Source organism: Drosophila suzukii, chromosome 2L (genome assembly GCF_043229965.1).
Source record: "Drosophila suzukii chromosome 2L, CBGP_Dsuzu_IsoJpt1.0, whole genome shotgun sequence".
NCBI lineage: Eukaryota > Metazoa > Arthropoda > Insecta > Diptera > Drosophilidae > Drosophila > Drosophila suzukii.
The window spans coordinates 10,941,653-10,969,479 of record NC_092080.1 but is presented as its reverse complement, the minus strand read 5'-3'; the positions used below and the strand labels follow the sequence as shown (position 1 = coordinate 10,969,479).

The following is a 27,827-nucleotide window of genomic DNA, read 5'->3' as shown; positions in this document are numbered from 1 at the left end:
TTTTAAGCCATTGGTTCCGCCCCGCACTGACTGTGTGTGTTTGCGTGTGTGTGGTAGCGACTGTGTGCGACAAAGAAATTTGAGGTTAAGCAGCAAGCGAATTTCGCGTTAATGTTGCCCAAAAACCAACGATTACCGATCATATGCAATATAAAACACTTATAAAACATTCAAACTAAAGATACAGTCAATTAAAGTTGTTAAAAAGAGTTGTGGTCATACAAAGACACACACACACACACAAGGAAATTGCATTCGTGGAATTTGTGTCTGTGAGAGTCGAGCGGTGCGTCTGTGTGCGTGTGGACGTGAATTCAATTTTCTCGTGCACGAAAAGCAACGAAAAAGCTTCAAAAGTTATACTCAAATGTGTATGGCAATTGTGGTAAGTGTGGGCGGGGATCCGTTAAAACCACGTATTTTGCAAATAATACAATTTCATTGTTTAAAATTTCGCCAAACGACAATGGGCACCCATACACTGAAAGCCACGAAATGGGTGTGTTTGTGTGCGTTGGCATTTACATTCTATTTTGTTTTTTTTCTTATTACCAACATTTGAAATGTTTAAATTTCCAACGATTTTCCGGTTCCTAATAGAGCATTTACTACTTTTTACAATCATTTTATTATTAAGAAGCCTACAGATACATCTGTACATGGCTTTGGGGAACAACAATACCCCATTATATGTACTTTCTCCTAAAGAGTGAAATAATTCGAGTTTGTACCATCTATAAATATTAAAATACGGATTACAACTTAAAGCAAAAAAAAATATCTAAAGAATTCGATCCTTTTTGACAAATATTATGGAACAATGGTCATCTTAAACATTGATTGTAGGACAGCCCTAAAAGAAATAGTTTTGAATCCACTATAAATATGAAATGAAAATATTAAAGGATGTTAAATAAAATATAAATTAGTTTTCCACCTAATCCGTTTTAAGGGAAAGGAAAACTCTGCTCTTGAGGTGCCGGATGAGAAATGGTTTCACCATAGAAAGAGCAATTATACACCAAATTAAATATGTAAACTCGCTCATTTTACTTTCATTTGACCCAGTTACCTGGTTAACTTCTGTCGCCAGTTGAAAGTAAATGACCCAGTTTATCATCCGAATGGAACTAGGACAGGCCAGGAACTGCTAGCGAAATGCCCCAGAAAAACTTCAAACACTGGCGCTTCTTAATACTTTTCTTTTTGGCAGTTTTCTCGTTGTCTGCATACGTCATTTGCAGTTTTCATACACTGAAAGATATCTAATATCTAATCTGCGAAGACATTTTAAGCAGATTTATCATATCAAAAAGCGAGAGCAAACAATAAACAAAGCGGCGGCCAAGAGGTCTTTTGAGCGAAACAGGCAAGTCAGTTGGCATTTTATATTGAGCAAATGTGGACGTAGAACAATTCAAGTGGAAATATTTCCTTCTTCGCTCATAACATTTCAATTTTTACAATCAGTTATTCAACAAGGTTTGGCTTTGATTTGCTGTTATCTCTACTTGTCGCATTTTTGCGACGGTATATATCTTGATCGCAATGTTTGCTAATCGATATCAGTAAATTGCGTCAATTGGAATTGAAAGAGCTAAAAAAAAAACAACCCGGCAACAAAAACTTAATGGCAGATACCCACCAGGAGTTCATTTATTTTCCAACTGGTGGTTGAATATCACGCAGAGATCAGATTTTTAAATCAGTTCTCTTGTCTGATATAATTTTCGCTCTGCTTTATTTCCGTTTGGGGTCTCTTGTCCTTGAGAAAGTTCAATGATATTACCCCGGTCATGCAAACAAAAAAATCTCATTCGGTTGAGCGTTGATTTTCTCTTATTATTTATTCGTGATAAAAAACAAGAGCGAAAAGATAAGCATATCAAACAGGGAGAAGCATTTTAGAATCCGGTTTATCACAAATTTTCCCAGCGAATTAAAAAAAAATACGTCATTGGTTAGCACAACGTTTAAAGATTTCTCATAATTAAGTCTGGGGCACCAGTGTAAAAAAATATAGACCGTAAAAAACAGGGATGGTTATAACAATTTTATGATTAAAAAAAATTCTTTAAAAAATATCTATCTTAATAGCAAATTAGTGTCGTAAATATACTTATTAAAGATTTCATTAAATTCGGCTTTCTTATCTAAAGTATTTCAAAGTGCTCGGATGATACACTCTGCCCAAGGGTAAAAATAAAGATAGAGATTACGTATACGCATGTGTATATAGTTCCCTATTTTTTTTTTCCTTCCAGCCGTTTGCATTTCGTTGTCTGTTTTCTGCGTTTATCTGCTTTCCACCAGTTCTTAAATGTTCTATATTCCAACACATATAAGTATCAATTGAATTCTTCGAAATATATAGAAGAATTTATGATCATTAAAGAGTTGCCACCAATTTGTTTGAGGTCATATTGATTAATGGGAATTTATGGGGTCTCGGAACGTCTTTAAGAAAGCTTCTTTACTAGCCCCAAGCTCGAAATCAACTGCGAACTTATTACACACATTTTCGCATTTGTCGTAAGCACTTGCTAATTAGAACTTGCGAAATGGAATGAGAGTTGCTGGGAACTTTCAGACTTTTGTTCCTGGGTTACATATCATTGGGCTGTATTTTTACTGCTGTCACGTTTTGGCAGCTTGTGTGCAGAATTTCACCAATACATGTCATATCCAAAAATAGACCAAAAAACAAACAACAAAGCATGCAATACGATTTACAAACGTCAGTGGGCGATGAAGGGTGGTAGATTGTGGGGGAAATGTGGGAAATGCCACCGCCCACCGACGACCCACGCCCATTTTATTCTATATATAGAGCGCGCGGTTTGTCCTCAATAGTTTTGCCCTGCCCTTGGTTAAGGCAAAATACCCAAAACTAACAAGTAAAACGACAATTTGCTAGTGTACACTGCACTTCTTGTCTCTAAATCAATGTCGAAGGACGTCCGTTTTGTGGCAGAGACATGCATTTGATAATTGCAATAACAAAACGAGATTGTTTATTATTATTTGTTGTTGCTCTTTTATTTTTTTTTTTTATCAAAACCAAGCAACAACAGCTGTTCTCGATAAAAAGACGATGACGCATAAGAAGCCGCCTGCGGTGCGTCACTAAAAACATCGTCGACCACTTGGCAACTGAAAGACGGTTGGACTTTTAGGTTCCCCCCATAGCTTCCATTTCCTGTTCATCTCCTCGACGACCAGGATGCACACAGAAAAGCTTCTGGGCAAATTCAAAATTTCCATTATGGCGAAATAACGAAATTAAGGATGGGTGTAGGTTGTGGGTATGGATGGTCATCCCCCCTCTTCCATTAGCAGTCGCAAAATCAATAACTCGTAACTTGGACTCAGTCTCATTTTGAGTTGCTTGACGTGCCCTAAGCGAAGCGTTGTCGGTCGGATTTTGTTTTGCGGTCTATTTGTCTATCTTGGGTTCCTAATACCCATACTTTCGAGACCTGAGAAGGTGTGTGCCTTATGGGTAGTTGGTTTGATTAACTAAGGTAAACAAAACTTAGGCAACCCTAATGTATGGGGCTCTTAGATCTTTCTAATGTTTAGTTAGTTAATAAGTTCGAACTGTTCCATTCTATAACTAGAAAACCTATTCAAATTTTTAAAATAATTTTTGTTTTACCCTAGAGGCTAGGGCTCTTAGAACTATATTATAAATATATTATAACTAGAAGATCTGCTAAACTTTTAAAAATATTTTTTTCTTTGAATACATTTTTTTATTCAAGATCTTAAATAAATTGTATTATCCTTGTGCATTATAGCAAATACCAGTATTTTATTACAGTGCTCCGGTTTCGTATACAAATAATTGAAGTATGTCATGTCGAGTTTGACATTGCTATTCATAAATCAAGTATTGCTTCTTAGAATAAATTTATGCTGTCGTGAGTGTTCAAAATCATTGTTTAGTCTACCGATTTCCTGCCGAGTTTAATTGCTGAGACTTGAAGAAAAAGATTTGTATGAATATGAATACATATGTATGAATAATCCATTTGATTTGGGCATATTGTGTGTCTGCGTTATGTCTGGCTTTGCCGTCTGGTTTTATTGACACCTGTAGACAGACATTGGTTTAGTAAGTTGAGGCTTGAATGGCGTTACCCTCATCACATTTCCCGTTAGTCATTTTCAACTTGTTTACAGGTTTGTAATAAAAAAAAACGATTACTCGCCGAAATATGGCCGTCTGCCTGCCCAGGACTGAAGTTGAAGTCTAAACAAAACCTGAAAGCAGCAAAACACAAAAAAAGGGAATTGAATCGAAATACTTTGAACCCCAAATCCAATCCCAGGTACACCGGCATTCCATTGTTTTTTTTACCTCTAGATTTCTTGAGTTCCTACTTGGATTCTTTGTTTCTCCATTGTCTGCCCCGCTGTCTATGTTGTCTGGTCATGGTCTCAGGAAAGTCCAATCAACTTAGAGCTTAGACAAAACGCATCTGCTACCCCAAGAAAAGAAAGGGTAAATGTCAATAGAACAACTTTGCAATAGTGGTTTTAAGAGTTTTGGCTTAATTGCAACTATATTTTGTAATCCCTTTAAGACTAGCTCAAGCTAGGTTAAAGTTTTTGTCATTTAAGCTTGTTAGTTAAAAAATCCAAAAATAGGTAATACCAGATTCTCGTTAAATTAAATTACCCTAAATTAAATTAAATTCAACGATGTTGGAGAATCGTAGTTGTATCGATGGGCAGCCAAGTGTGACAAACACGTACAAATACATCCAAACATATATTAAGTAACATTTACTATATATACCCACAATTAGGTATTAGTGTCGTCATGCCATTTGCCTACATCTCGATAAGATTCAACTGGTTTAAATTTGCTAGTTGCACATTTTCATATTAAGTTACATGTTTTTGTGCGCCTTAGCCTTCATTAACTGTGCATATAAACCGCATTTAACTTTGTTTATTGCCCTTAAATAACAACTGACCTTGGTATACCGCAAAATTCTATCTGCTCGCAAAACTTTCTTTAGCCAAGTTTGTACACTTAAATAATATATGTATGCATATTTGCATAAATACTAGATAAGATAAATTTCATTTTTCGCGTCGTCATATCCTTCTGATATTATCAATGCATTAGTTGTGTAATTATTAAAAGGTTATAGCTTTCCCACACAATTAAAATGCATTATTGCCATTCCATTTCATATCCACTGATTTTATAGCTTTATCCATTTCTGGCACTTTAAAATAGCGAGCAATTACATGAATTTATGATTCGTTTTGGCCATAAATGAAAGTGTTTTTTGGGCAATGTCAACACCAGTTTGTTTTTGTGTAGAATTTATTTCGCTCTAAAAAACAGCTATGTTCAAAATACTAGTGGTGATATCGAAGTGATTTGTTAAAATTTTTTTTGTTTATTTTAATAAGGTACAAATGTATGCATAGAATATTTAACAAAACATATATGTTTTAATGCTGGGTTTTGATTTAGCTTTGAAATTTGTGACCAGTAGCTCTGTAAATTTAAGCTTTAATTTGTCTCCCCAGGACATCAATTCTTCATTAATAGTAAATATTTATTTATATTATTTAAACAACAAAATTGGTTTACATAGTTTTCCCCCTAGTGTTTTTGCACATCAGACCTTTTAAAGAGCTTTAAATATGCAGCAGACTGTAAAGTGGGTGGTGAAGTGGGGGTGGTGGGGCCGAGGGAAAATCTGTTCGCGTGAGCAATTGGAGAGATGTGCGTCACGTCATGCGACTCTCTCCGCTCTCTCCGGCAATGGAGACTTACTGCCGGAAAGAGGGACATGATGTAGCCGTACAAATGGGCGGCGGTGAGTTGACAATCGCCAGTCGATAGCAAAACATGAGAGAGTGCTCATCGCGCAGCAATACGCGTCTGCTTAGTGTGGTAATCGTAATCGATCAACGTCTCAGAATCGACACTTGTCGATATTTAATCGAGATCCTTTCTCGCCGCATCACAGGCGATTAACGATAGGTAATTCTGATTAATCTACCTGAAAGATTGAGAACGACCATTGTCAGTGGGTCTTTAAAAAATTGAGAGAAGAGAGTGCTTTCCGATCCGCGGATAAAATCGATTAGGGTCTTGGCAACGGCATCGGGCAATATCTAATCGGGATTTCATATAGCCGCATTACAATCCCTATCGTAATCAGCAAATAACCATTTGTTTTACCTCGTTCAAATGTACATAGTATATAAATTTATACATTCGCCTGTGTGACTTTTCAATTTCGCCAAGACGCAAAATACAAAAAATACATTGCATAAGTCACAAGTAAAAACCGAGTGGGAAATAGCATCAACAAAAAGTGTTGTTGCTTAACGTGTCATGAGGTAAACACACAGACTGGCAAATCTAGTATGTACTAGTATGTGCTATGTGCATACGAACAACAAGTAAAAGTTTTCACTTCTATCAACAAAAAAAATTCCTATTTTTTGCACCCGCTTCTTAATTAGTTCCACGCGTTTCTATAACATTCGCTATTCAATTATGTATTCTGCTAAAATCCAAATTCCTCTTTCCGGTAACAATCGTTGGGCCAAAATTCAATGGAACTGCTCGCCTACTTTAGGCCAAAAATGCAAAAATAAACACAGGTCGCATTGTGCCCATAAAAAATGGAATATTTGCCTTAAGAGTTATCGCGTTTGTGTAGATATGAACGTTGTATATATGCGATATACATATTATACAATCATTGTTCTGTTTCTGTCTTTATTTGTGAACTCATTTTATATATACATATGTTTTTCACAAACAACAACGGAACATAAATATTGTAAATAAATGTTCTTGGAAACGACCAGAAATTATCTTGGATCGCTTTAAGGGAATATTTTTATGCCTGTCTTCAGAAAGCAGATGACCGACACATTTAAAAGTTGACTAAAAATTTTGAAAACATCCGCTTGACTTATGAATTCTATATATTACATTTTATTTTCCACGATTTAATCTTTTTTTATTCTATTTGCCTTTGCATGTAATTTTTGGCAGTGCCTCTTTGCCTTGCAAATCGATTTTTATAAACAATGAGAAATTATTTTCCCAAAAAGCTTTTAGCTGCGGAAGTGGGTTGAAATGCAGCTTCCCTTAAATTATTAAATACTTTTATAGGGTTTTTAATGTCTTTTTGAATCAGATAATCCTAAAAATAAGCAGACAATTTTAAATATATAAAAGCTATAAATATAATTTCCAAATATATTGTCTCATGTATTCTATTTGTATTTGCAGTTGGTTCGACCTGTTCCCACATCTATGGAGTTTCATCTAGACAGTGCAGAATACTGCCAGGCACAGCACAAATAAAAAGTGAGTATTCGAAATTTTCGCCAAGGATCTGGGCTTTTTGTTTAATTAATTGGCTCAAGTTGCCCGTGCGTGAGAGTGGATGGCAATGGAAAGGTCACTTGACTTACTGTGAATTAAGCGCGGTGACCTTTCTGGACAATTGCCTGCTTGACCCGCCCTCAAGAAGCAAGAACCAAGAACCAAGAACCCCATGGATAAGAGGCCAGTGTGAGACGAAAATGGCGAAAGTCTCAATTATTTCATTGCGTGTAATTGAGCTAAATTGTTTTTTAGTTTCCCACGAATTGTTTTCAATTGAATGAACAAAGAGAAACTTAACAAAGAAGCTTGAACCAACTAACGCCAGATTTGTCTGGAACTCGACTCATTCATGTCTTATTCCTTGCAGGTAAGCAATCCTCAAACAAGGCGGTGATAGCCTGAGTGAACACGGTCACCTCTTCGGAAGTCGACGTCGATAAGTGGTGTGGATCAGATAAGCTTAATACCGTCAACGGATCAGCCGAAAAAGCGGCAGCAGCGGCCCGAAAAAGCCAAAGTCTGTTCATCTATGGGAGAGAAAGCATAAAACTAAATTTTTAGCATCGCGGTGATCGCAGATCATATCACAAGCAAGGAGAAATTTTAATTTTTAACAACGAAACTGAGAAAAAGTTGTAATATTTTCAAAAACAAAACTAAAACTGAGCCCAAATCATTTTAGTTAGCTTAAAATTCGTGTGACACTTAACAGGGAATCACTTTTAGGTCACAGAAAACTGATTAATTTTCTTTGTGATAGAAGAAAAAATCCAAAATTGTACTTAATTAAAAAAACAATTAATTTTTACTTAAAAAATAACTTAGGTTTGTGTTTTGGTGTAAATCATTTAAGCATACCATACGAAAACAGAGTTAATTATATTTATATTTATTTTTTTATACATAACTCAAACCTAAACGAAATTCAATTGTAAGCCTCTAACACGCTGAATTTTTAATCTAGAAATCGAACTACTTCCGTTTAAAAAAAACCAATCAAATCTTTGTGAAAACCAAACAAAAACCACACCTCAGATTGTAAGAAAGTAACAGACTTAACGTAAATAAGTGCACACGAGTCAGACAAACTCCTTCAGAACTGCTTTTGTAATTGTTTATGAGCATCACCATGCGTCAAAAAGATCTGCGCCCAGCCCCCGCTCTAATTGAGTACAAGGGCATGAAGTTCCTAATCACCGATCGACCATCAGACATAACAATTAACCATTACATTACGGTAAGCCCCCCCACAATCATCATCTTTCTCTGGAACCCCTACTAATTTTGTATATCATTCTCACAGGAGCTGAAAAAGAACAATGTCAACACTGTGGTGCGCGTATGTGAGCCCAGTTATAATACCGACGAGCTCGAGACACAAGGCATTACCGTCAAGGACCTGGCCTTTGAGGACGGCACCTTCCCGCCTCAACAAGTCGTTGACGAGTGGTTTGAGGTCTTAAAGGATAAGTAAGTAAAATGATAACGCTCTTGCATACGCGTAGATTATTATTATTATTTAATTAACTATATCTTTGAATTTTAATCTCATTTTTGACATTGAGCGTAAGACATTTCTTAAAATTTCACAATAATACTGGAGCTCTGAACCTAGTTTTACGTAGTATTGGCCATTACCCAGTAATTAGAATAACTAAGAAGTAATATTTGTGTTATTTTTAAATTTAACAAAACAACGTATTTAACTAACAGTGTAAAAGTATTTAACTTTTTCCCAAACTAATTCTATAAAATCACAGCTCCAGTGCAAATAGTTCCTTTACTAATCATAGTCTAAACATATGTAACTATATTGTATTATTTCATTTAAAATATAATTTTCAAGTTATCATTAACCATATTCGAAGTATACGCGAATATACAAAAAGTATCCAAGTGATTTTTATCAATTTATTCAGTATTATTTATTGCTTTGTGCCACTCAATCGAAAGATAAGCCTAAATTTCTAAATTCAAAATAAAATCCAACGAAAATCAATAAGCTGCGCTAGCCACATATCCAATGAGCTGTTTAAAAAATGATCAACACTTTTAAAGAGGAGACCATTTAGAAGACGTATAGAACCTTGCTTTGTAGTCCCCGCTATCGCCTTAGCTGCTAACTTTGTATAATTTCCAATGCTCATCAGTTATAAGTTGCTGTACAGATTTTAGTTAAATCAAAACTTCTGCACATACCTTCTCTCATTCTATCTCTCTCTCAACGTTATCGTTTTGTAAAAACTTCGAATTCCACTCACCATAAACAACTTTAATAACCTGTAAGCTATCAAACTTGATCAACGAGAACTTACCTTACCTTCCTGTATGATTCGTTTCGTGTGCTATTTTATGATACCGCTGCTGCTGTGCCCTAGTTTTAGAAAGTCCACAAGCGCCACACTATCCTACTACAAACATAAGCGATTCTCGCTCAGACACATACCAAAAACAGTTCCACCAACAACAGCAACTGCAACTGCAATAAGAACTTCAGCAACCAGAGCCAGTCTATCCGCAGCATCAGGTCGGGCCACAGATACAATTCCCCTAACAGCCAATGATAATCTCCATGATAATGGCGAGGCAGCAACGGCAATTTATAATAATACTGCATTTGTTGATAATGAAACTTGTCGGTAAGCGTAGATCTAGATTTATAGGCCTTAGCCGAAAGCAATTTTAGTTTATACCACTTAATGTAAGAAGAGGTCTTAATTTTACGTTGAAGTTTATAAATGTTTGTATTTTCCCTTTTTAGATATCAACAAAATCCCGAAGCTTGCGTCGCGGTTCATTGTGTAGCTGGTCTGGGACGGGCTCCTGTTCTGGTTGCCTTGGCACTGATTGAATTGGGCTTAAAATACGAGGCAGCTGTGGAAATGATTAGAGAGTGAGTACTACTTAAATTCAGCTTAATGAATATTATTTAATTAACAATCCAATGTCTTACAGTAAACGACGTGGGGCCATCAATGCCAAGCAGCTATCCTTTTTGGAGAAATACAAGCCAAAGGCGCGACTAAAGCACAAAAATGGCCATAAGAATTCATGTTGTGTGCAATAGATTTCCAAAACCATATGTATATTCCCACCAGATAAAAAGTGTTCATTTTTTCAAAAACAAAAAAAAACAGCAAGCGGAATAGAAAAGCAAGTAAAGAAATAAAAATTGATAGGCAAACAAACACGAGAAATGGAAATAACCACAGTACCACAGTGAACCCAAAATTGTAGATGGAAAATATGAACCACAGCCCCAGTAATTATTAAACCTCAAATCTCAAGTTGAAATGTATTGGCAACAATTGTGTAATTTGTATGTATTAATTAATGTAATTTATATTGTTATTTTACGATTCGATTCAGCCACTCCATACCAAGCTAAAAAAAAGAGTTTAATTTTACACCCACAGCATATATAAACAGACAAGCATATATTAATTACGAGCAGCCCGTATACCCCATTAAATGGTTGTAGAAGGCTCGTTAAAGTAGTAAAACCATGTTGTTCTGGAATAAACAAAATAATTAAATGTAAAATCTGCAAAAGAAGGAAAATATTACAAAATTCTTTAAAGAGCAAACTAGAGGAAATGTGTATGATGAAGAAAAAAATATCTACTTAACAGTCATATTCTAAAAACGGGAAAATGTACTTAATCGCATATTAGTTTGGAGCTTAGCCCCCTTGAAATCTGCTTTATTTATATTTTACTGTTCATTTTCCCTTAAACTGTGGGCACATTGTAGCACTTAGCGAAACAAGGCATGTTTCTAAATAGATATTTGAGTTTTAACTTTTACTGCAAAAAAAAACATTTATTTATATTACAGTCTGCTTTTTAAATGCTAAATACGATGCTTATTTGAAAACTACAATACCATCAGCCTCGCACATATATGCATAAACTCTTATGCATGTGTGTGTGACTCAAATATATATATCTATATATATATAATTAAATATATATATGTAGTATAAGACTACAAAGTTTTACATTAATGACTACATACATTTAAACTCAAAAATTGCAAGCAGTAATCAAGCAAATAAAAAGAATACTTCAAACCAGCAACAGCAACAGCAACAAAAAGTTAAAGAAAAATTGAGAAAATGAACATGAAAAAAAAATTAAACCTTATTGTAAACAACAAATTAACAAATTATTGTGTCTGAGAGGAGGCGATGAAAAAGCACGAAGAAAAAACACAAGCCGAAAATAAAAACAAATATAATGCTTACAAAATAATTTATCCAAAATATTGAATTGTAATTTTTTAAAATGTTAGTCATTACAAGGAAATAAAAATGATCTATATTAAAACTAAAAAAATACCTATATTTCTTGGTTCCTTTTCCTAATATTTTGTGTTGTACATATTTCATAATTTTTTAACGACTGTATGAGACTTGTAAACTTTTCCAATTAGTAAAGTCTAAATGTTAATTCATTCGTTCTAATGGGATTTAGTTACACTGCAGGTTCCATAAATCTGAAATCTTCCGTTCAGTTAACTTTTGACAGCTAAGGAATAAAAACGAAATGTGGAAATGGAACTATTTACTATTATTGGTTTTCTTGATGCCACGTAGCCATTCCAAAGAAAACAGTGTAAGATGTGCTTTCAACCCACTTGAAAAATATATTATTAACTCAAAACTATCTAAAGACTACGCTGTTTGATGCAACCGAGGATCTTTTTTTCAAAATTGGGATGTATCAGAACTCGCTGTACAATCCAAATCAAACTTGCCCGAATAGGTTTGTAAAATAGTTTTGTTAATCAATTAATTATATGAAAGTATTTTTTTTCGTGCTTCAGAAGTCCCCAATTGGTTAAAGGTTTGTTTGGAAAATATGTGTTTTTTCATAACTTTATTAAAATAATATGAAATATTTCAGAAGCATACGATACCGTAAGTCTATATTTATTTGATGTTATATCAGTAATGGGTTTGACTTTTCCAACTGAGCTAATGTAAAAATCGTTTTCACATAAAGTAGTATCTAAAAGTATCAATAATGTTTCATGTACACCGCTCCTGAAAAAATTTGATTTTTTAAAGATCTTTATTTTAAATATTCTTATCACCGTTAAATAGACAACAAAAAATTCTAAAAATGAACAGAGAATTACCATACAGAAACTCAGTTTTTCGTATGCTCAGTTGGAAAAACCCTTTTTATTAAAAACACAACGTTTTCTTTCTTCCAGTATACTAATGCCAGTAACTTACTAGAAGCAATTCTGGAACAATACTTGTTTCTGAGGAAAACGTATAAAAATGTCTGTACAATAAAAACAGGGACTAATATAAAGGGATCTTGAATATGTCGTTCAACAATAATATAATAATATTATAAATATATTAAAAACTAAAAACGATTAAGTTTTAATTCATTTATTCTATTTAAATTGTTTATTTGGTCTATCATAGATCAGCGGTAGGCAGTGTCCCATTAAGCAGGCATAGGGCATAGCTCTGCTTAGCCTCTGCCGGCACACGAACAGAGTCCTCACACGCACATCGTTTGTCACGGTATCAGTCACGACTTTCTTGCGAGCATCAATCCTTTGTTTTTGCAACACTTACCTCATCAAAAACCCACAAAAATATTTAAAACCCTTATAGTATTTTTCGACGATTAGTTCATTTATTTTACTAAGGAAATTTAAAATGTTTATCGTTTTTTAGGTTTAGTGGACATGTCATATACATACATTGTGTATACGAGTCGAAATTTAATAAAACGTGATTAAAAAGAGTCGTAAACTCATAGAGATGAACAGTAATTGGTTAATGAATTTGCAAATCCACGTATACCAATATGACTAGATTTTGTTATTTAATATTTTTTATACATCTTACAACGTTTAAACACTCCAAAAAATAAATGTTGTATTAGTAATTCAGTTTGTTTAAAAAATTACATTTAATAGTTAACTGTTTTCATTCCATTTTTCATTCATCATAGCATCTTAGCTCAGCTTTAAAAACGCCGTTTCATTTTGATTTAATTTCCTTGAAAATAATCTTAATTTAACTTGTCTTTACAATATTACATTTTTTGGTTTCGGTTTCTATGCATAAATTCATAAAGTTCATAAATTGTTTCCACATTCGAAATACGATACAAAGGCAATTAGGTTTTGGTATTCATTTAAGGTTAGGATTTCCGTTCCATATTCTGTGTAAATCTTGCTAAAGTTTTTTTTGACTAAGTGTAAGGCCAGAATAGAGCAGTAAATTATAGATGGGTTTTCAAACTCAGCATTGAACAAGTATTGCATACTTACAGGTGGTCCTAAATTTTGTCTTTATAAATCTGTGCGTTAACTCTGCCGTTTTAAAAACACTATACTCAATAATATACACTTTACAAAGAAGAAAAAACGTATAAAAAATGTTGCCATATTAAGATTAAATATTATCTGTTTTAAACCGTTTTGGGTGTGTACAAATAAGAAAACCATATTTTCTTTTCGGCTGCAACAAAACGACAATATTTTCCTAATAAAATTAAGTGTTTTTTGTCTTGTTTTTTTTGTTATTTTATTATTTCTTCGTATTATCATATTTATAAGTTTTCATTGTTGTAAAAAATCAACTAAGTTTTATAAAATTACAAAAATAATTGTCATTCGAATTATTTTTGTTCACCTTTACTAATTTTTGCTAATTTATTTGGCATTGGTTGCACCATATTAATCTATCAAAATAGTCAGTGAAACGTTGGTTTTTTTTATCTATAGGCGTTATGTATATATAAAAAAACGTTGCTTTCATTAATATTCTAAGAAACTGTGGAAGGAGCAGTTTGGGACTAGGAAACTCATCGTGTGAAAAAGGGTTTCTCCTTAAATGGTTGGTCTTTAAGTTGCCTCCTCGTTTAGCAGCAGCCTTCATCAATTCACTACATTTGTAAAATAAAGTAAGACCCAGTTTCATAACATTTTGGCGCAGTTTGTAAGTCTAAGAGTTGAAATTGTTCTTGCTTATTTAGTGGTTTTAAGTACCGAAGATTGTGCCAGTTTTGGTTTGGTTTGCGTTGTTGTTAAACATTCGACAAGTATTGGACTACGGCATAGTTTACAATCTATAGAAAACAAAAATATATATATTTATGTATAAACAACAAACCGATCGTAGTCGCGTATAGTACATAATATTTGTATAATATATAGTTTTGTGTACATTATCCCTAACGCATAAAGCTGTGCGTCAGGTAAAACATTAAAATTATGGTCAGCGGCAGCAGCTGAAGAGTTAAACCCAGCCGCGAGGCATTGCCGCAATAGGTGTACAGTTCCTCCTATAAAAAGGAAATATAAAATGGAATTAATAACTAATATTATAACTAAATAAAACATTATAACGCAGACTAATAGAAAATTAAACCTCTTTGATATAACTTTAGATGTAGAGTAATAGTGAGTATATTTTTACGTGGACTTAGAAAGAAATAAACCTCCAAGTTTACTACTTCAATACTCACATCCTCGTGCTCCGTGTAGCACTCTTCGATGCGTCGCCGTTCGTAGAAGCTCATGTTGAGCTTATAGCAGGGAAACTCGTTATCGTATTCCATCCTTTGCGGCTCGGTGGTCAGGCGAACGCTTCGCGATGGCATCAGGACATTGACCACCACAAGGACCAGATTCGAGTTGGGTATCTTCTTGACCCAAAAAGGTCTTGTTGAGGGCGCCTCCACGACGTCATTGATGCCCGCCAGGGCAGCGGGCTGCAGGGCGTACAGAGTGGATCGCATGTCACAGGCCTTATAGATGGGATCCGGTTCGGGTTCATCGAACATGGCGTTCTCATCGTCGCTATCGTCTTTCGGCTTGGCAGCCGAGGCTTTTCCACCATCGCCAACGGCCACATACTCGTCTTCGATCTCATCCGTATACTCCATAACTAAAATGGGGATAGAAAATTATATATTATTTCAAAATGTTCCCCCAAAATTTAGCTTCACATGGAGTATATGTTAAAATGAAGGATTAAAAAACACTCTACTGGAGAAAAATTAGTCAATGAAATTTTATATCTTTGATTGTAAAAGTCAAATTGTTAAACTGGTTTAAGGTATGTATATGTTTAAACTTATGGTTGGAACACAAGGGTTAAGAGAGTTTCTGGTTAATAAATGTAGCTTATAATGAAAAACACTTACATGGTGCTCCTTCAGCCCACCACTGAATCCTCTGGTACTGAAAGAAAAGTCGGCCCACCAACCACTTCCAGCCAAAACTTAATAGTCGAAGGGGCTTAAATAGGGAAAATACGATTCAGTTAAATTTTAGACAACTAAAATTTCAAGACTTACATGCAACAGGCTGTGGCCATCGCTACCCGCCTTTGGCTCCTCCTTGCACTGTTCCTGGTAGTCATAGACCTCGATGCTCAGAAAGATGCCCTTTTCCACCATCGCAGACATCACATCGCCATGGAACTCCCCAAAGAACTTGCCAGTGGTGTTGATATTCTGTCCAATCACTACGTATGCATTATTGTCAATCACCACACAATCCACTTCGTCATCCGTGCAGATGGACTGGCAATGGTTGCACTATAAAAAGATTACAGGTAATTATATTCCATATCAATCAAGCAGCTCTACAAAAAATTATAAAATATATGATAGATCTTTTAAACTGTAACATAAACAATGAATAATTCTCTTATTCTCACAAGAAGCAAATACAGCGTTGAAAAACCCATAGATAGAAGATGATAACAGACTAAAAGTAATCTTTAATAGTGTTGTAAAGGTGCCTTTGACTCACATGATCCACAGCGGTGATATTGAAGAAGCGCTCCCACATGCGAGCGTGGGAAAACTGAAAGCCAACCACGCAGGCCGGAGCCTCCTTGCCGCCGTCCCTTGGAAAGATGGCGTGCGAGGCGGTGATCTTGACCTCGCTATCCTCCATGTCATCGTCGTAGTGCTTCACCGAGTAGACGAAGCTCTCCGCTCGGTCTTCGTGGTGCTGCAGGATGGCACTCTTGTACCAGGTCTCGTCGATGGCCGTGGTGTGGTAGTCGCCGAATTCCCGATCCGTGTCCACCTCAACCTCCCCGAAAATGAACTGCCAGCGGGTCAGGCCACTCATGGTGGCCACAAAACGCAGATCAGCACCGAATCGCTCTATCAACTGACGCTCCTCGTTGCTCTCAAATCGCCAAACGCCATAACTGGAGTTTGTCACCTTGGCGTCGAAGATGAGCAGGTTAACCAGCTCCTTGTTGCAATAGTAGGCATCATCACCCAGGGTTTTGCGGCCACAGTTTACTGAAAGATTATCGTTAATATTAAAATTTGAAAAAATTATCTATATTTCTAGAATTGCAATGTATATTCCAGATATTAGCACACTCACGTTCATCTTTGTCATCCCAATCAGATTCATCCTCGGCATATTGCTCTGGCCACTTCCAGTCGTTCATCATCTTGCCCAGAAACTCACGTAACTCATCCTCAGGTGTTTTGAACTCATGACCCTCCAGATAATGATACTTGCAGTAAACCCTATAGAATTACGAAAATGTAGTTGGGTTCCGGGAGAAAATATCTTTGGCCTACCAATCGGGATGAACCTTCCAATTGTCGCCCATAAAGAAATCCGAAATATTTATCTTCATGTGCTTGTTCTTGTCCACCTCCTCGCCCACCTTAATCCAAGTTTTGCCATATTCGCTGGGCATAACGATGCCCAAGGTGAAGGGAGTGTTTGGCAAGGGGGCAAAGAAGTAGTCCTGTTTCTCCTCGGAAACGCGGCGCATCTTATCGTAGTGGAACTTCACGGATATACTCTTGAACTCATTGCTTTGGTGTCGCACCATGGCATTGCGAATATTTAGAATGGATTCGCCTGGCTCACGAGGACTTTGGTCCTCGAAGAGATGCTCCACCTCGGTGAAGTCGATGCTGTTGTAGTTCGGATTCATTTTGCCGTTGGTCTGGGGAAGAAATAATTATAAATTTAAGGTATTATATTAAGATGACAAAAACTTACCCCAATGGGACGCAGATCGGGATGCAGCAGAACATATCCATTGTTGGACACCACAAAGGAGTAGCCATTAACACCCAGCTAAGAAATATAGTTCATGAGTACACAAAATGTCGTAAAAACTTCTCTGTACCCACCTTGTAGGGTAGTGTCAGCTTGTCTATATCTTCCACGGGCACGTCTGTTCCAGCGACTCCCAACAAACGTGCCCTCGGATTGGTGCTGTTGGCGTGGCGATAAAAGCGATCGAATGCGGGCACCCCCACAGAAATCATTAATCGAGGTCGTCGCTCATCCGAGGTTTTTGGATCGTACTGTTTGGAAAAACATTAAATTTTCTTTGTAAATAATCACAATATTGTGAAAATGTTGGTTGAATTGGCTTTATTATTTTGTGTTTGATTTTATAAGGTCCTCACGAATATCAAAGCTCTGTGGTAGGCACAGTTCAAAAGTTAGATATTTAAAAGACTCTAACAAATTTCAAAGCTCTTTGGTAGCCACAGTTGAAAGTGTGAGATTTCTGTTTTGAAGAGAAAACTAATTTTTCTACAATTTGTATCAACATACCAAGTTTCATAACAATCGGAAAAATATTATAGAAAGATGATTTTACTGCTCCCAAAATGTGCCATTAAGAGCACAATGAAATCAATAAATACAGCACGCCTATTTTCTTAGCACTTGTAAAATCTTAACAAAAATGTGTTCCCTTCAAAACATGCAAAACATTGTAAACAGTTCGATTTTGTTACGTAAGTTGTGTACTCTTAAAAAGTAAGCACTTACCGTCTTGTCGGTGAAGGCGTGCGTCCAGGTGGGCGGATGCTGTTCATTCTGCAGCACTAGGGGCGTGGCAATGACATCAACGTACTTCAGCACTTCCTCGTGGACCTCGTCCAAAGTTTGGACATGCGAGTAGTATCCCCGATTCAGACAGGCCATCCACTGGATCTCGCGCACCTTGGTAACCTCCTTGCCCAGCAGATACGTAAAAATCCTAGTGTTCATCCGCGAGGTGCCGTTCTCGCCGTTTCCCCAGTTGTACTTCTGAAAGACTTCGGTGGTATTTCCCGCTACTCCGTCGGTTACCAGCATTATAGCCTGGTTGCAGGTGGAATTGGTGCTACAGTGACGACTGTCATAGTACTTTTGCAGCAGCTGGAAGGCTGCATCATAGGCCAAAGTGAGATTAGCATAACCCTCGGGAAGAGGTAGACTTTCTATGTGCTGGTTAAAGACCTCGATATTTTCGGGTGTGGCCTGGACGAGGGCTCCCCTGAAACAGGGTATAATGTCATTCACCTCATTGGAATATTGCAAAATAGTGAAGAAATCATTGTTGGAAAAGGTTTCCAAGATACTGCGAATAGTGAACTTGGCTATGTGATGCCGGAAACCAGTCATCGAGCCCGAACGATCCAGCAGGATAACAATATCCTTTGAGCAGGTGGCCGTTTCAATATACCAGGATCTCTTCCGACAATCGTAAGTATCAGCATCATCGGGATTTGGTTTGGTATCCGTCCATTGGGCAGCCGGATAGTGTCGCAGAATTCCCGTATCGGAGCCGAAGTATTGCCATGATAAGGCCGGATCGGATTGGTAATTCTGCCGGAAGACCTCATCCAGCTGCTCGGACCACATAATGGTCTTTAGCACCCGTTTCGAACGATCCCAAATGTTCGAGGGCACATGCACCGAACTGTGCTCCGTGTCCACCGGCGTATTGTAGAAGTGTGTGTCCGGATTCAATTCCATATCCCGATACATCCACTCGTAGTCCTGCTCATTCGGTTGCAGTTTCTCGGAACTATTACCATTGAACTTCGAATATTTGCTAGATATATAGGTGAAATTCTGCAGCGCATAGGTGAGATTGAACTCAAAGTTCTCGTTAACGTATTCGGCCCGCTCCTGGATGCAGCGCACCGCATCCATCTTTCTGGCCAGCATCCTGCCCACATTTTTCGTGATCGACTTGATCAGCTCGGTGCCGTTCTTCAGCTCCACGCGGGCATTGTACTCCTTGTACTTTTCCTTGATCTCCTGCGACTTGGTGATCTTCTGCGCCAGTGCGAACAGCTCGTCGCCAAACTGTGTGGCCCACTTGCCGACGCTGCAATGAAAAATCCCTGGTGAATAACTTGTAATAATTTTGGAATTTTCGATAAAATTACTATAAAATAGAAAAGAATGCTATAGTTAGTGGCCTCGACTGTTAAACACCCGTCAATTAATGTTAGTACGAGAGAGTGTAACTTTATTGAACTTTTAAATGAGTGGTCCGTTGGAAACAATTTTTAACATGTAGATGGTAGATAATCACAGCAAAATCACATTTACATTTTTACAAAATGAAAATGTTGGCGCTAGACAGGATTTAGCATTTGTGGGGGTAGCAACAATCTGAAATAAAATTGCGATGCGCAAGAGCCTCAAGAATCTGTATGCCAAATCGCAACTTTATAGCTTTTATAGTTTTAGAGATCGCAGCGTTCATACGGACAGGCAGACAGACGGACATTGGTAGATCAACTCGGCTAGTGATCCTGATCAAGAATATATATGTATACTTGATAGGGTTGGAAGCGCTTACTTCTACGTGTTACTTCCCGACAAATTTATTATACCCTAATATACAAATGAGCGAAAGTTTTTAAGTTTTTAAGAAAATGTATAATGTAAAAAGCTTAAAAAAGTTTAGACAATCATGGATAAGAGTTGATATCTGCATAAGTTTTAAAAGCATTGGATCTGTTTTTTATTTAATTCTACGCAATTTTTGAAAATATGCATGTATGTATATTCATTTGCAAAGGTCTTTTGTTCGCTGATTATATCCCACTAAATTTTCAGGATTGAAAACCGGTTAAAGTTAAGTTAAAATTAAATTGAATATTTAATGAAGCAACTAAATTTGTTGAGTTGTAAAGCTCATTTAAGCCGTCATGAATAGCACCAGATCTGTTGTTTTCGTTTTTTCTAAAACAAACAGGCTTTTTGTCCAATTAAAATCTTGTCATGTAAAGTATACCCCCATAAAAGGGGGAAAACAGTAAACAACACTTTGTCGACGTCAGAACTGCGCCAGCGAGATGTCAACCACCTGTCCGAGTTCCGTTAATTCAATTAGCGCACATGTTTGCCAGTGGCGTGTAGGGGGCGCGGCTGGGTGGTGAATGGGTGGATGGGTGGTGTTTGCACCTCCTTACACCTTACACCTGGCCACAAAGAGGTGACAAAGCCGTATTCCTGGCAGAGCAGTCGACGTTTCACCACGAACAGCTGTTTGAGATTGAGAAATCAACAAGTGCCTGCGTGCGCAGCTTTTTTCTCTTTCTTCCAAAAACACTTTCTCTTATAAAAACACTTTCTCTTTAAAACACTTTCTCTTAAATATATATCTTGTTTTTGGGAGGATTCCATTAGTTAATGCATGCGATAAGCAATAAACAGTCTAGCGATGGGTTGTAAAAGTTCAAAGGTTGAGATAGCCAAAAGACTTCGAAATGACACAGCACAATGTAGCAAATCATCTTTAACTAGCTTCTTAAAACTACCTTACTAAAAGAATATATGCTACACCTTAGTGTACAAATACAAAAACAATATATTAATACAACTTTTATCGAATTAAGTCGCAAAAATATTTAATGTTCTATTAGTAGCAACTAAATTTCATTTTCAAAAACAAAGTACCCTACCCCTTGGTAAACAAAATTTACTTTGGTGTATGTATAAAATAAAAGTTTAAAGAAAATTATAACAAAAATATTTTGGAAACATAATTTCTACTTTGAGTCGCAATCAGCTAATTTTATTTTATTCGTTTCAGTACTAACTAAAATTCTGAAACATATATAAAATATTATATACTGGCATACTAAAAAAATTAAAGCTTCACGATAAGCTAATGTTCAGCTCTAACAGTTCTTAAAATGTCAGATCTTGGGAGAGTCCCTAGGGTAGTCCAAAATTTGAAAATGTCAGAACGCCTTCGGACATGATTATTAAGAACATTATTCATTGTTCATTCATAAATGGTCAGCATATTGACCGAAGGAACTGTGATTGTTGATTAAGCAATAAAGACCTAGTCTACAGTCAAGGGAGTACATTTTAATATTAAAAACTTATGAAAATATTTAAACATTACTATTGTCTGCCATAGTGACAATGCAATAATTAATAGTAATTAGTATTAAGAAAGAAATAAACAGAAAATACAATTATAAAGGTTGGTTCAAGAATAGAAGCGACTTTATCTAATATTTTTTAATCTTCTATTGTTGGGCCAAAAATATAAATGAGCAGCACTGGTATTTTAGTAATGCTTTCTATAGGTTTAGATATCCAATTCATGGGTCGTGAGGTGATAGTGTATTTCAGAAAACACATTAATAGTTTACTTAGCTTCGTCTAGCAAAATGCATTGGCCTGGCAATCGTTCGCGTGAGAGTTTGGCATTTACTATAAACATTTAAGGAATTCTGTGCCTGCGCATGACCGAACCATTTCATTCCGCTCTTTGGCTCTTTTTTCGGTGAGGAAATCTCTTGACGTGGCTTTTGATGTCGCCGACGCTGCCGGCGGCGCTGTTTCGGCCATTTTCATTTCACTTCTGTCGCCGACGTTGCCTTTGACACAGTTATTCCGCCAGCCCCGAAGCGCCCCGAAATACCCCCCATATATATATGAATAGCCCCTACATACCCCGAAATACCCTCATAGACACCCTCAAGTGTTTTGGCCCGGTCGGCTCTCGGTGAAATTGTTTTTGTCGCTGGTTGGTAGTTGGAAATGAATAATGCCTCTCTGGCCTTTATTGCGTTCTGGAGTTGTTCTATTAATTTGGCCACATTGCTTTGTCGTATCTCGGCCGTTCTGTCATTGTTTTAGATGGCCCTTGTTAGTCCCGACCCCTGAAGATAGGAAACCCGCAACAACTCGGGGGAAATGTATTATTTACACTTTCATCCTAAACGGAAATCATGGTACCGCAGAAAGTCTGACTTAGCACTTTACAAGAACTTTAGACATTGACGGACTTCAAAGTCTTAATGTTTTAATATATCTTTAGTCTTTGAAGGCAGATATATTTAATTTAATCGAACAAAGTAAATATATATAATTTTTAAGGATGTTATTAGTTGTATTTTATAAGGTCATAATTAGTTCGTATTTTAGTTCATCATTCATATGATTTATTATGTTTACTAAAAGGTACCTATTTTATTATAAAATTAAACAAAAGGTATTTTATTTTTTTATCTATATTAAATTTTTTTAAAAATTTCCTTCATTAAATATTTAATATCTATGCTTTGCGGACCTAGTCAAAAAATGATATGTACACATTTTTAAGAAGACTAGCCAAACTCAATTTCAACAATGTTTTACATTTTATATTGAATTTTTATTACGGTTCCCTGGGGCTTAAATTGCCATATTCTATTTATGCTCGCCATGCTGCAATGCGCCAAAAATCCCAATTTTCCATTTAATATTCTTCGTAATGTGAACGGACATTAAACGATTTCTCGGTCTCTGCTCTTTTCCAGGCCGCAATTTAGTGGCTATTTAGTAGCGCTAATTTGGTTGGGGAAATTTTATTATGGGGGTTTTTGGTCTTTAATATTTTATTATTTATCATCCCATCCCATAGTATGCTAATTGGACATTTACTTTATTATAATTTATGTGGCCTTGCTAAACTTTTTATGAGTCATTTAGATTTGTTTGCCCAGTTGTTTTGGGGTTTCTATTGATTCAAGCGTATTTTTCCAAAAAAGAAAGTCTTATTATATTTATAATCTTATGTTTTACAAAAAATAAAATTCAAAGAGTTACAAAAATAAGGTAAACCCATGTACCGAGCATGTACCAAATCGTTTATAAAAGAAAAATAATTTAATTAGGCTTCCCCAGGCCTCCTATTTACTTTAATTAATTGCCCAACTTTCGGCATTATGTTTGGCGGGCGCAAACAAAATGCCCAATAAAATATTCATTTAGCGTAAATAGGCGTCTGAGTTTCTACCGGCTCTACCTGTTCGCGTCATTCCCAAAGTCAGCATGTCAGACAAATAATTTTGATGTGACTTTATGAGAACTTGGGGCACAGAACAGAAATTGCGTAGCTCTGGGACCCTCGAGCAAGGGATATTATATCAGGGAGAGAAAAATCTAGAGGAGCGGTATGAGTAACTGCGGGTGAAAATGCTGACGCACAGAGTAGAATAAAAATGTTCCGAACAAAAGACAAGACGCTTAAACACGCAATGGGAAATGGCAAACAAAATATGGGTACACGACCTTTGGAATACCTCGATAGGAAAATAAAAGAAATTAATTAAAGAAAATGTGATATAAAATAATACAAAGTGTACTAATAATTATTGGGTGGAATTTTTAATTTATTCACTTTAAGCTGCATATTTTAAAATAACAAGTTTGATAGAAACTTAATCTAAATTATATTATGAAAATGGTAGGGAGAAAACTGCAGTATCATATTTCTATGCAATACATTTATTACTTATCTTAAATGCCTAGTTTGAAAATGAAGTCTATAAATGTCTATATGATTAAGTTTTGCAGAAGATAAATTAAGTTCGAGCATTTTAATGCAGTGGCTTTAACATCTTCCTACAATCCTGAGTATGGACTTGTATATGTAGAATATCATTTGCGTAGTCTTATCTCAAAAGCAAGGTAAATTGATTTTCATTAGTGAGCAGAATTGTTGAAATGAATACCAGGAAATCCAAGTCTCGATTATAATGGGGAAGGTGCTCCGAAATTGAAATTGTCTTATAAATCAAACAAGTGAGTATGTGAGCATAGATAGTGACAGGAAAATTGAGGTTAAGCCTTAGTCCACAAACGATTGGATATCGTACGGTTAAAGAAAGTGTTTTTTTTGGTTATCCTTAACTGCTTTACTTTAAAATAATTTAAGACTTTTTTACTTTAGTCTCAAATAATTTTGGCAAACATGCAAAACGTTCAATTTAATATAAAGTGAACCAAAATCGGTTCCATTTTATTTAGGAAATATATTTTTTTAAAATTAATCAAAATTGCAGATCGTTATTACTAAAATTCATATTTACATGTACATTTTAAGCTTGTTTCTTTCTTTTTAGATATTTTTTGTCAAGTATTTTGTATGTAAACATGTAACTTCCATTCGTATACGCCCCAAATAGGTTTATTTAAAGCCCTTAGCCGAATAAGCCCATTGAATGCCTACAGGGAATATTCCGTAAGAGAAAAAGCCGCGCTGGCTGCCAACGAAATTAGCATAAAATGTACGAAAAATTAACGAGCGACTTTGACAACGAGATGGAGGCGGTGTGAGCACGCCTGCTAATTGACTGGTTTTCAAAAAACCCACCCATTTCAACCATTTCACCCATGTCAGCCATGTTCATTCCGAAATCGTTGCGTGCCCATTAAAGGTAAATATCCTGCTGACCAATTTCCACCTGGAGGGTGGCAGACTTACGCTTCATCCGCCGCCGAGGCCTCCGCCGCCCAGTGGGCGGAGGTCGAGGGGGAGGTGCCGCCATGCGGACCGCAAATCAGCAACAACAACAGCGGCTGGGAGAGGAAAAATGCGGTCAAAATGACAGCGAAATGTGTCATCAACTTTTCGCATAAACCAAACATTTTTCTCGCATTTTCCTTGTGTTTTTTTTCCTTGTTGTTTTCTCTGTCGATTCGATTCGTTTTCTCACTGGTATTGCTTGTAAGGACTATTTTTGTGGCATTTGTCCCCGTTTATTTTTTTGGTCAAAAGAACGTGGAAAACCCCTTCAAAATTGATATACAATTTAGGGTGGAGTCGCAAAGTTGACTGCGACGCAAGCAGAGCTTTTCTTTTCGCTCTTCACCACACACAGACACAGTGGTCACCAACACAAACACACCGAACGGCATACGGGGCGTATGCGTAATGCGAATAATAATAACGATAATAACGGCGATTAAAGCGAGCCCGTGGAAAATGCGATTCTATACATTTTTAATTTTTTCGGTTGGTTTTCCTTTTTGAAAAGTGGCCACGATTTTCGTAATTTATTTTCGTATTTTAGTTTTCCCCTCAGAGCTGCGTGCGTTGAAATTTTCTATATATAAACGGCGGGGCTCCGAACGATTTGATTACACATATGGAACACACTGTCGTTTGTCACTGTGTATGTGTATGTGGACGGGGCGATGTAGAATTTTCCGCGGTTTTTCCGATTTTCCGTGCCACGAGCCGCCGACGTCGAAGAGCTGCGAACAACTGAAAAATGGGGAAAACTTAATCGGATTTCTGGCAACCTCAAAATGCTTTCCGTTTCTCTTCAATACCCGCGCTCACTCTTTCAAGAGAGAGTCCTATTTTTGGTGCCTCTCTGCATGTTTACATTTTGAATGTGGCAAACAGCTGTTCTCATCGGTTTTCCTTTATCTATTGATTTTGTCACAAGGGAATCCGTTGAATTTTCCCACGCGCCTCCTCTTTGTGCCGCATATTCACAACAGAGAGGCGGATTTTCCTGTTTTCCACTTTCTAAAAGAGCTCTCGAGAAGAGAACTATCGAGAATCCCACACCCCAAGAGTTTTAGAAATGATTTTCGATGCCCATGGATATTATTCATAGCTTTGTTGACTCAAGAGATTTGTTTTTTTTTTGGGAACGGTTTATTTATAGAGGTTTTTCAGTGTTTCTAGGCAAGGAGTTGAGCACTCAATTGGTATCAATGTTTGCTGTAAAAGAAATGGTAAATATTTTAGGATCCCTTCGTAGAAATCTTTATTAAGATTTTATTTTTTTATTTGTAAAAATTTTTTGTAAAAATGTAAAAATGATACTATTCAGAAAGGACAAGTTATGTTGATTCAATAAAAAAATGATTTTTTAAATATTTCATAGCTCATAATGGTTTAATAGTTTTTAGTTTCCGGAATATAGCTAAAATGTACTTAAAATACTTAGGATCAAAAATAATCTTATCATAATTTTAATAAGGCTTCCCAGATGTGTTCCATTATAACGAATGTGAATTGTACTAATTAATTTTCTGAAGCTATACCTATATTAAATGAAAATGACTCCTGGCTCCACTTAAAGTCCCACTTGAGTGCTATCTCCTGGGGTGGCATATTAATTGCCCAGTCACAATCATATGCCGCCTGCATATTTCATGAGCCTTAAAAACAGGCTTTGGGGTACAATCATCTTGCCATAATCCCGGACCAAAAATTTGGCCTGCGTTTACCAACAAAACCCAATTTCGGTTAGCGCAAAAACCGAAAAAAAAGGCACAGACACACATGTGAAACGAGAAAGTTGAAGAGCGCCTACCGCACATCGGTAGCGAACCCTCGCCGAAACATCCAAAATATACACACACAGGACTTCTGACAAGGACGTGCAGGATGCCAAGCATCAGTACACAGACATGGTGAGACAGGGGTCAGAGGTTGCCATGATGACGATGACAACGCACTTAGTCAAATTTTTAATGAACTCAACAGCGTTTTACTTTTACACAGAACGCCAGTAGCAACGCGGGTTTTTAAGTTTTCCGACCTTACGATACCCGGTAGTGGGAATATTCTTCAAAATAGTTTAAAGATCAGAAGAAGATATAATATTTTGTTCCGAAAACTGTGAACATAGGATTATAAAATAAAATGGAAATTACCATATAATTGGCATTAAAACCAATATTAATTGCATTTGGTGAAATAGATGAAAGTTATTTATAAGAACTAACTCACTACAATTAAATTAAAAATATAAAACAAGGAACATTTGCTTCTACTGTGCACAAAATCCAAACTTTACATACTTGTTTGGATTATAATATACCCGCTTACCATTAAAAACAGCAGGTGTAAAAACAACAACTAGAGAAGCGTATGATGGAGGGCCCTTTTGGAGTGCAGTTGCCTGCAGTTTGCACTGACAAAGGGTGGAATGCAAAAAAAAAAGTGGTTCAGTAGTGGTATTTCAGGTATTTTTTTCAGGCCCTAGCCACTGCAGTGCACAGCAAGCTGGCTAAATTATGAGCATACTTTCGAGGGCACCCATCCTCCGCAACCTGCATGATAATGTTCTCGTAATTGTGGCAGCTGTAGAACACGTATCTGCCGGATGAGAAGCTGGGAAACTCGTGTGTGGTTGGTTGAGCACTGAAAAAAAAGAACAGAAAGATTCCCACCTTTGAGGTTTAGGAATAACAATAAGACCTTTGAGAAGATGTCATCATCAGACTGCCGTTTTAAATGGGTTTGAGCAGGTGGAAATTTCCAAAAAAGAATTCTCACAATAATATTGTTATGGGTTTTCGACTGTGTAATGTCTATCCCGTCACGTTTCGCAGTCCCTCCTCTTTTAGTAAAGCTCAAGTGGGTGGAAAG

General features: G+C 36.5%; 4 protein-coding genes across 9 annotated transcripts; 3 read left to right on the top strand and 1 right to left on the bottom strand.

Moving 5' to 3' along the window:
• The first annotated feature begins 5,841 nt into the window (after positions 1 to 5,841).
• LOC118877247 (uncharacterized) lies at positions 5,842 to 8,037 on the top strand. Of its 4 annotated transcripts, XM_036814822.3 has the most exons (4): positions 5,842 to 6,013; positions 6,234 to 6,375; positions 7,283 to 7,360; positions 7,749 to 8,037. In XM_036814822.3, the coding sequence occupies exon 1, from the start codon at positions 5,879 to 5,881 to the stop codon at positions 6,005 to 6,007; it is 129 nt and encodes a 42-aa protein (XP_036670717.1). In that variant the 5' UTR covers positions 5,842 to 5,878; the 3' UTR covers positions 6,008 to 6,013; positions 6,234 to 6,375; positions 7,283 to 7,360; positions 7,749 to 8,037. The 4 variants fall into 4 exon arrangements, with proteins under 4 accessions (XP_036670717.1, XP_070851797.1, XP_036670715.1 ...); XM_070995696.1 differs by lacking the exon at positions 7,749 to 8,037 and having other exon boundaries at positions 7,283 to 7,362; XM_036814820.3 differs by lacking the exon at positions 6,234 to 6,375 and having other exon boundaries at positions 5,852 to 6,013.
• PRL-1 (PRL-1 phosphatase) lies at positions 7,749 to 11,718 on the top strand. 2 transcript variants are annotated; one of them, XM_065862840.2, is made up of 5 exons: positions 7,749 to 8,618; positions 8,685 to 8,851; positions 9,760 to 10,020; positions 10,143 to 10,274; positions 10,337 to 11,718. In XM_065862840.2, exons 1-5 carry the CDS (start codon positions 8,499 to 8,501, stop codon positions 10,446 to 10,448), a joined length of 792 nt encoding a protein of 263 aa, XP_065718912.1. In that variant the 5' UTR covers positions 7,749 to 8,498; the 3' UTR covers positions 10,449 to 11,718. The 2 variants fall into 2 exon arrangements, with proteins under 2 accessions (XP_065718912.1, XP_016944967.1); XM_017089478.4 differs by lacking the exon at positions 9,760 to 10,020 and having other exon boundaries at positions 8,366 to 8,618.
• A 102-nt stretch (positions 11,719 to 11,820) lies between these two features.
• LOC108012822 (uncharacterized) lies at positions 11,821 to 12,772 on the top strand. Of its 2 annotated transcripts, none has more exons than XM_070995692.1 (5): positions 11,821 to 11,997; positions 12,056 to 12,147; positions 12,212 to 12,228; positions 12,289 to 12,302; positions 12,602 to 12,772. In XM_070995692.1, exons 1-5 carry the CDS (start codon positions 11,929 to 11,931, stop codon positions 12,713 to 12,715), a joined length of 306 nt encoding a protein of 101 aa, XP_070851793.1. In that variant the 5' UTR covers positions 11,821 to 11,928; the 3' UTR covers positions 12,716 to 12,772. The 2 variants fall into 2 exon arrangements, with proteins under 2 accessions (XP_070851793.1, XP_016933760.3); XM_017078271.4 differs by having other exon boundaries at positions 11,843 to 11,997; positions 12,209 to 12,228.
• Positions 12,773 to 13,019: 247 nt separating this feature from the next.
• On the bottom strand, positions 13,020 to 25,695 carry Ca-Ma2d (Ca[2+] channel Muscle-specific alpha2/delta subunit). The gene is made up of 11 exons (XM_017090145.4): positions 24,918 to 25,695; positions 18,194 to 19,523; positions 17,542 to 17,718; positions 17,408 to 17,485; positions 16,975 to 17,351; positions 16,772 to 16,920; positions 16,178 to 16,683; positions 15,718 to 15,960; positions 15,565 to 15,658; positions 14,884 to 15,305; positions 13,020 to 14,700 (listed from the first exon to the last, which is right to left on the bottom strand). The coding sequence occupies exons 1-11, from the start codon at positions 25,079 to 25,081 to the stop codon at positions 14,590 to 14,592; spliced, it is 3,651 nt and encodes a 1,216-aa protein (XP_016945634.2). The 5' UTR covers positions 25,082 to 25,695; the 3' UTR covers positions 13,020 to 14,589.
• Positions 25,696 to 27,827: the final 2,132 nt, after the last annotated feature.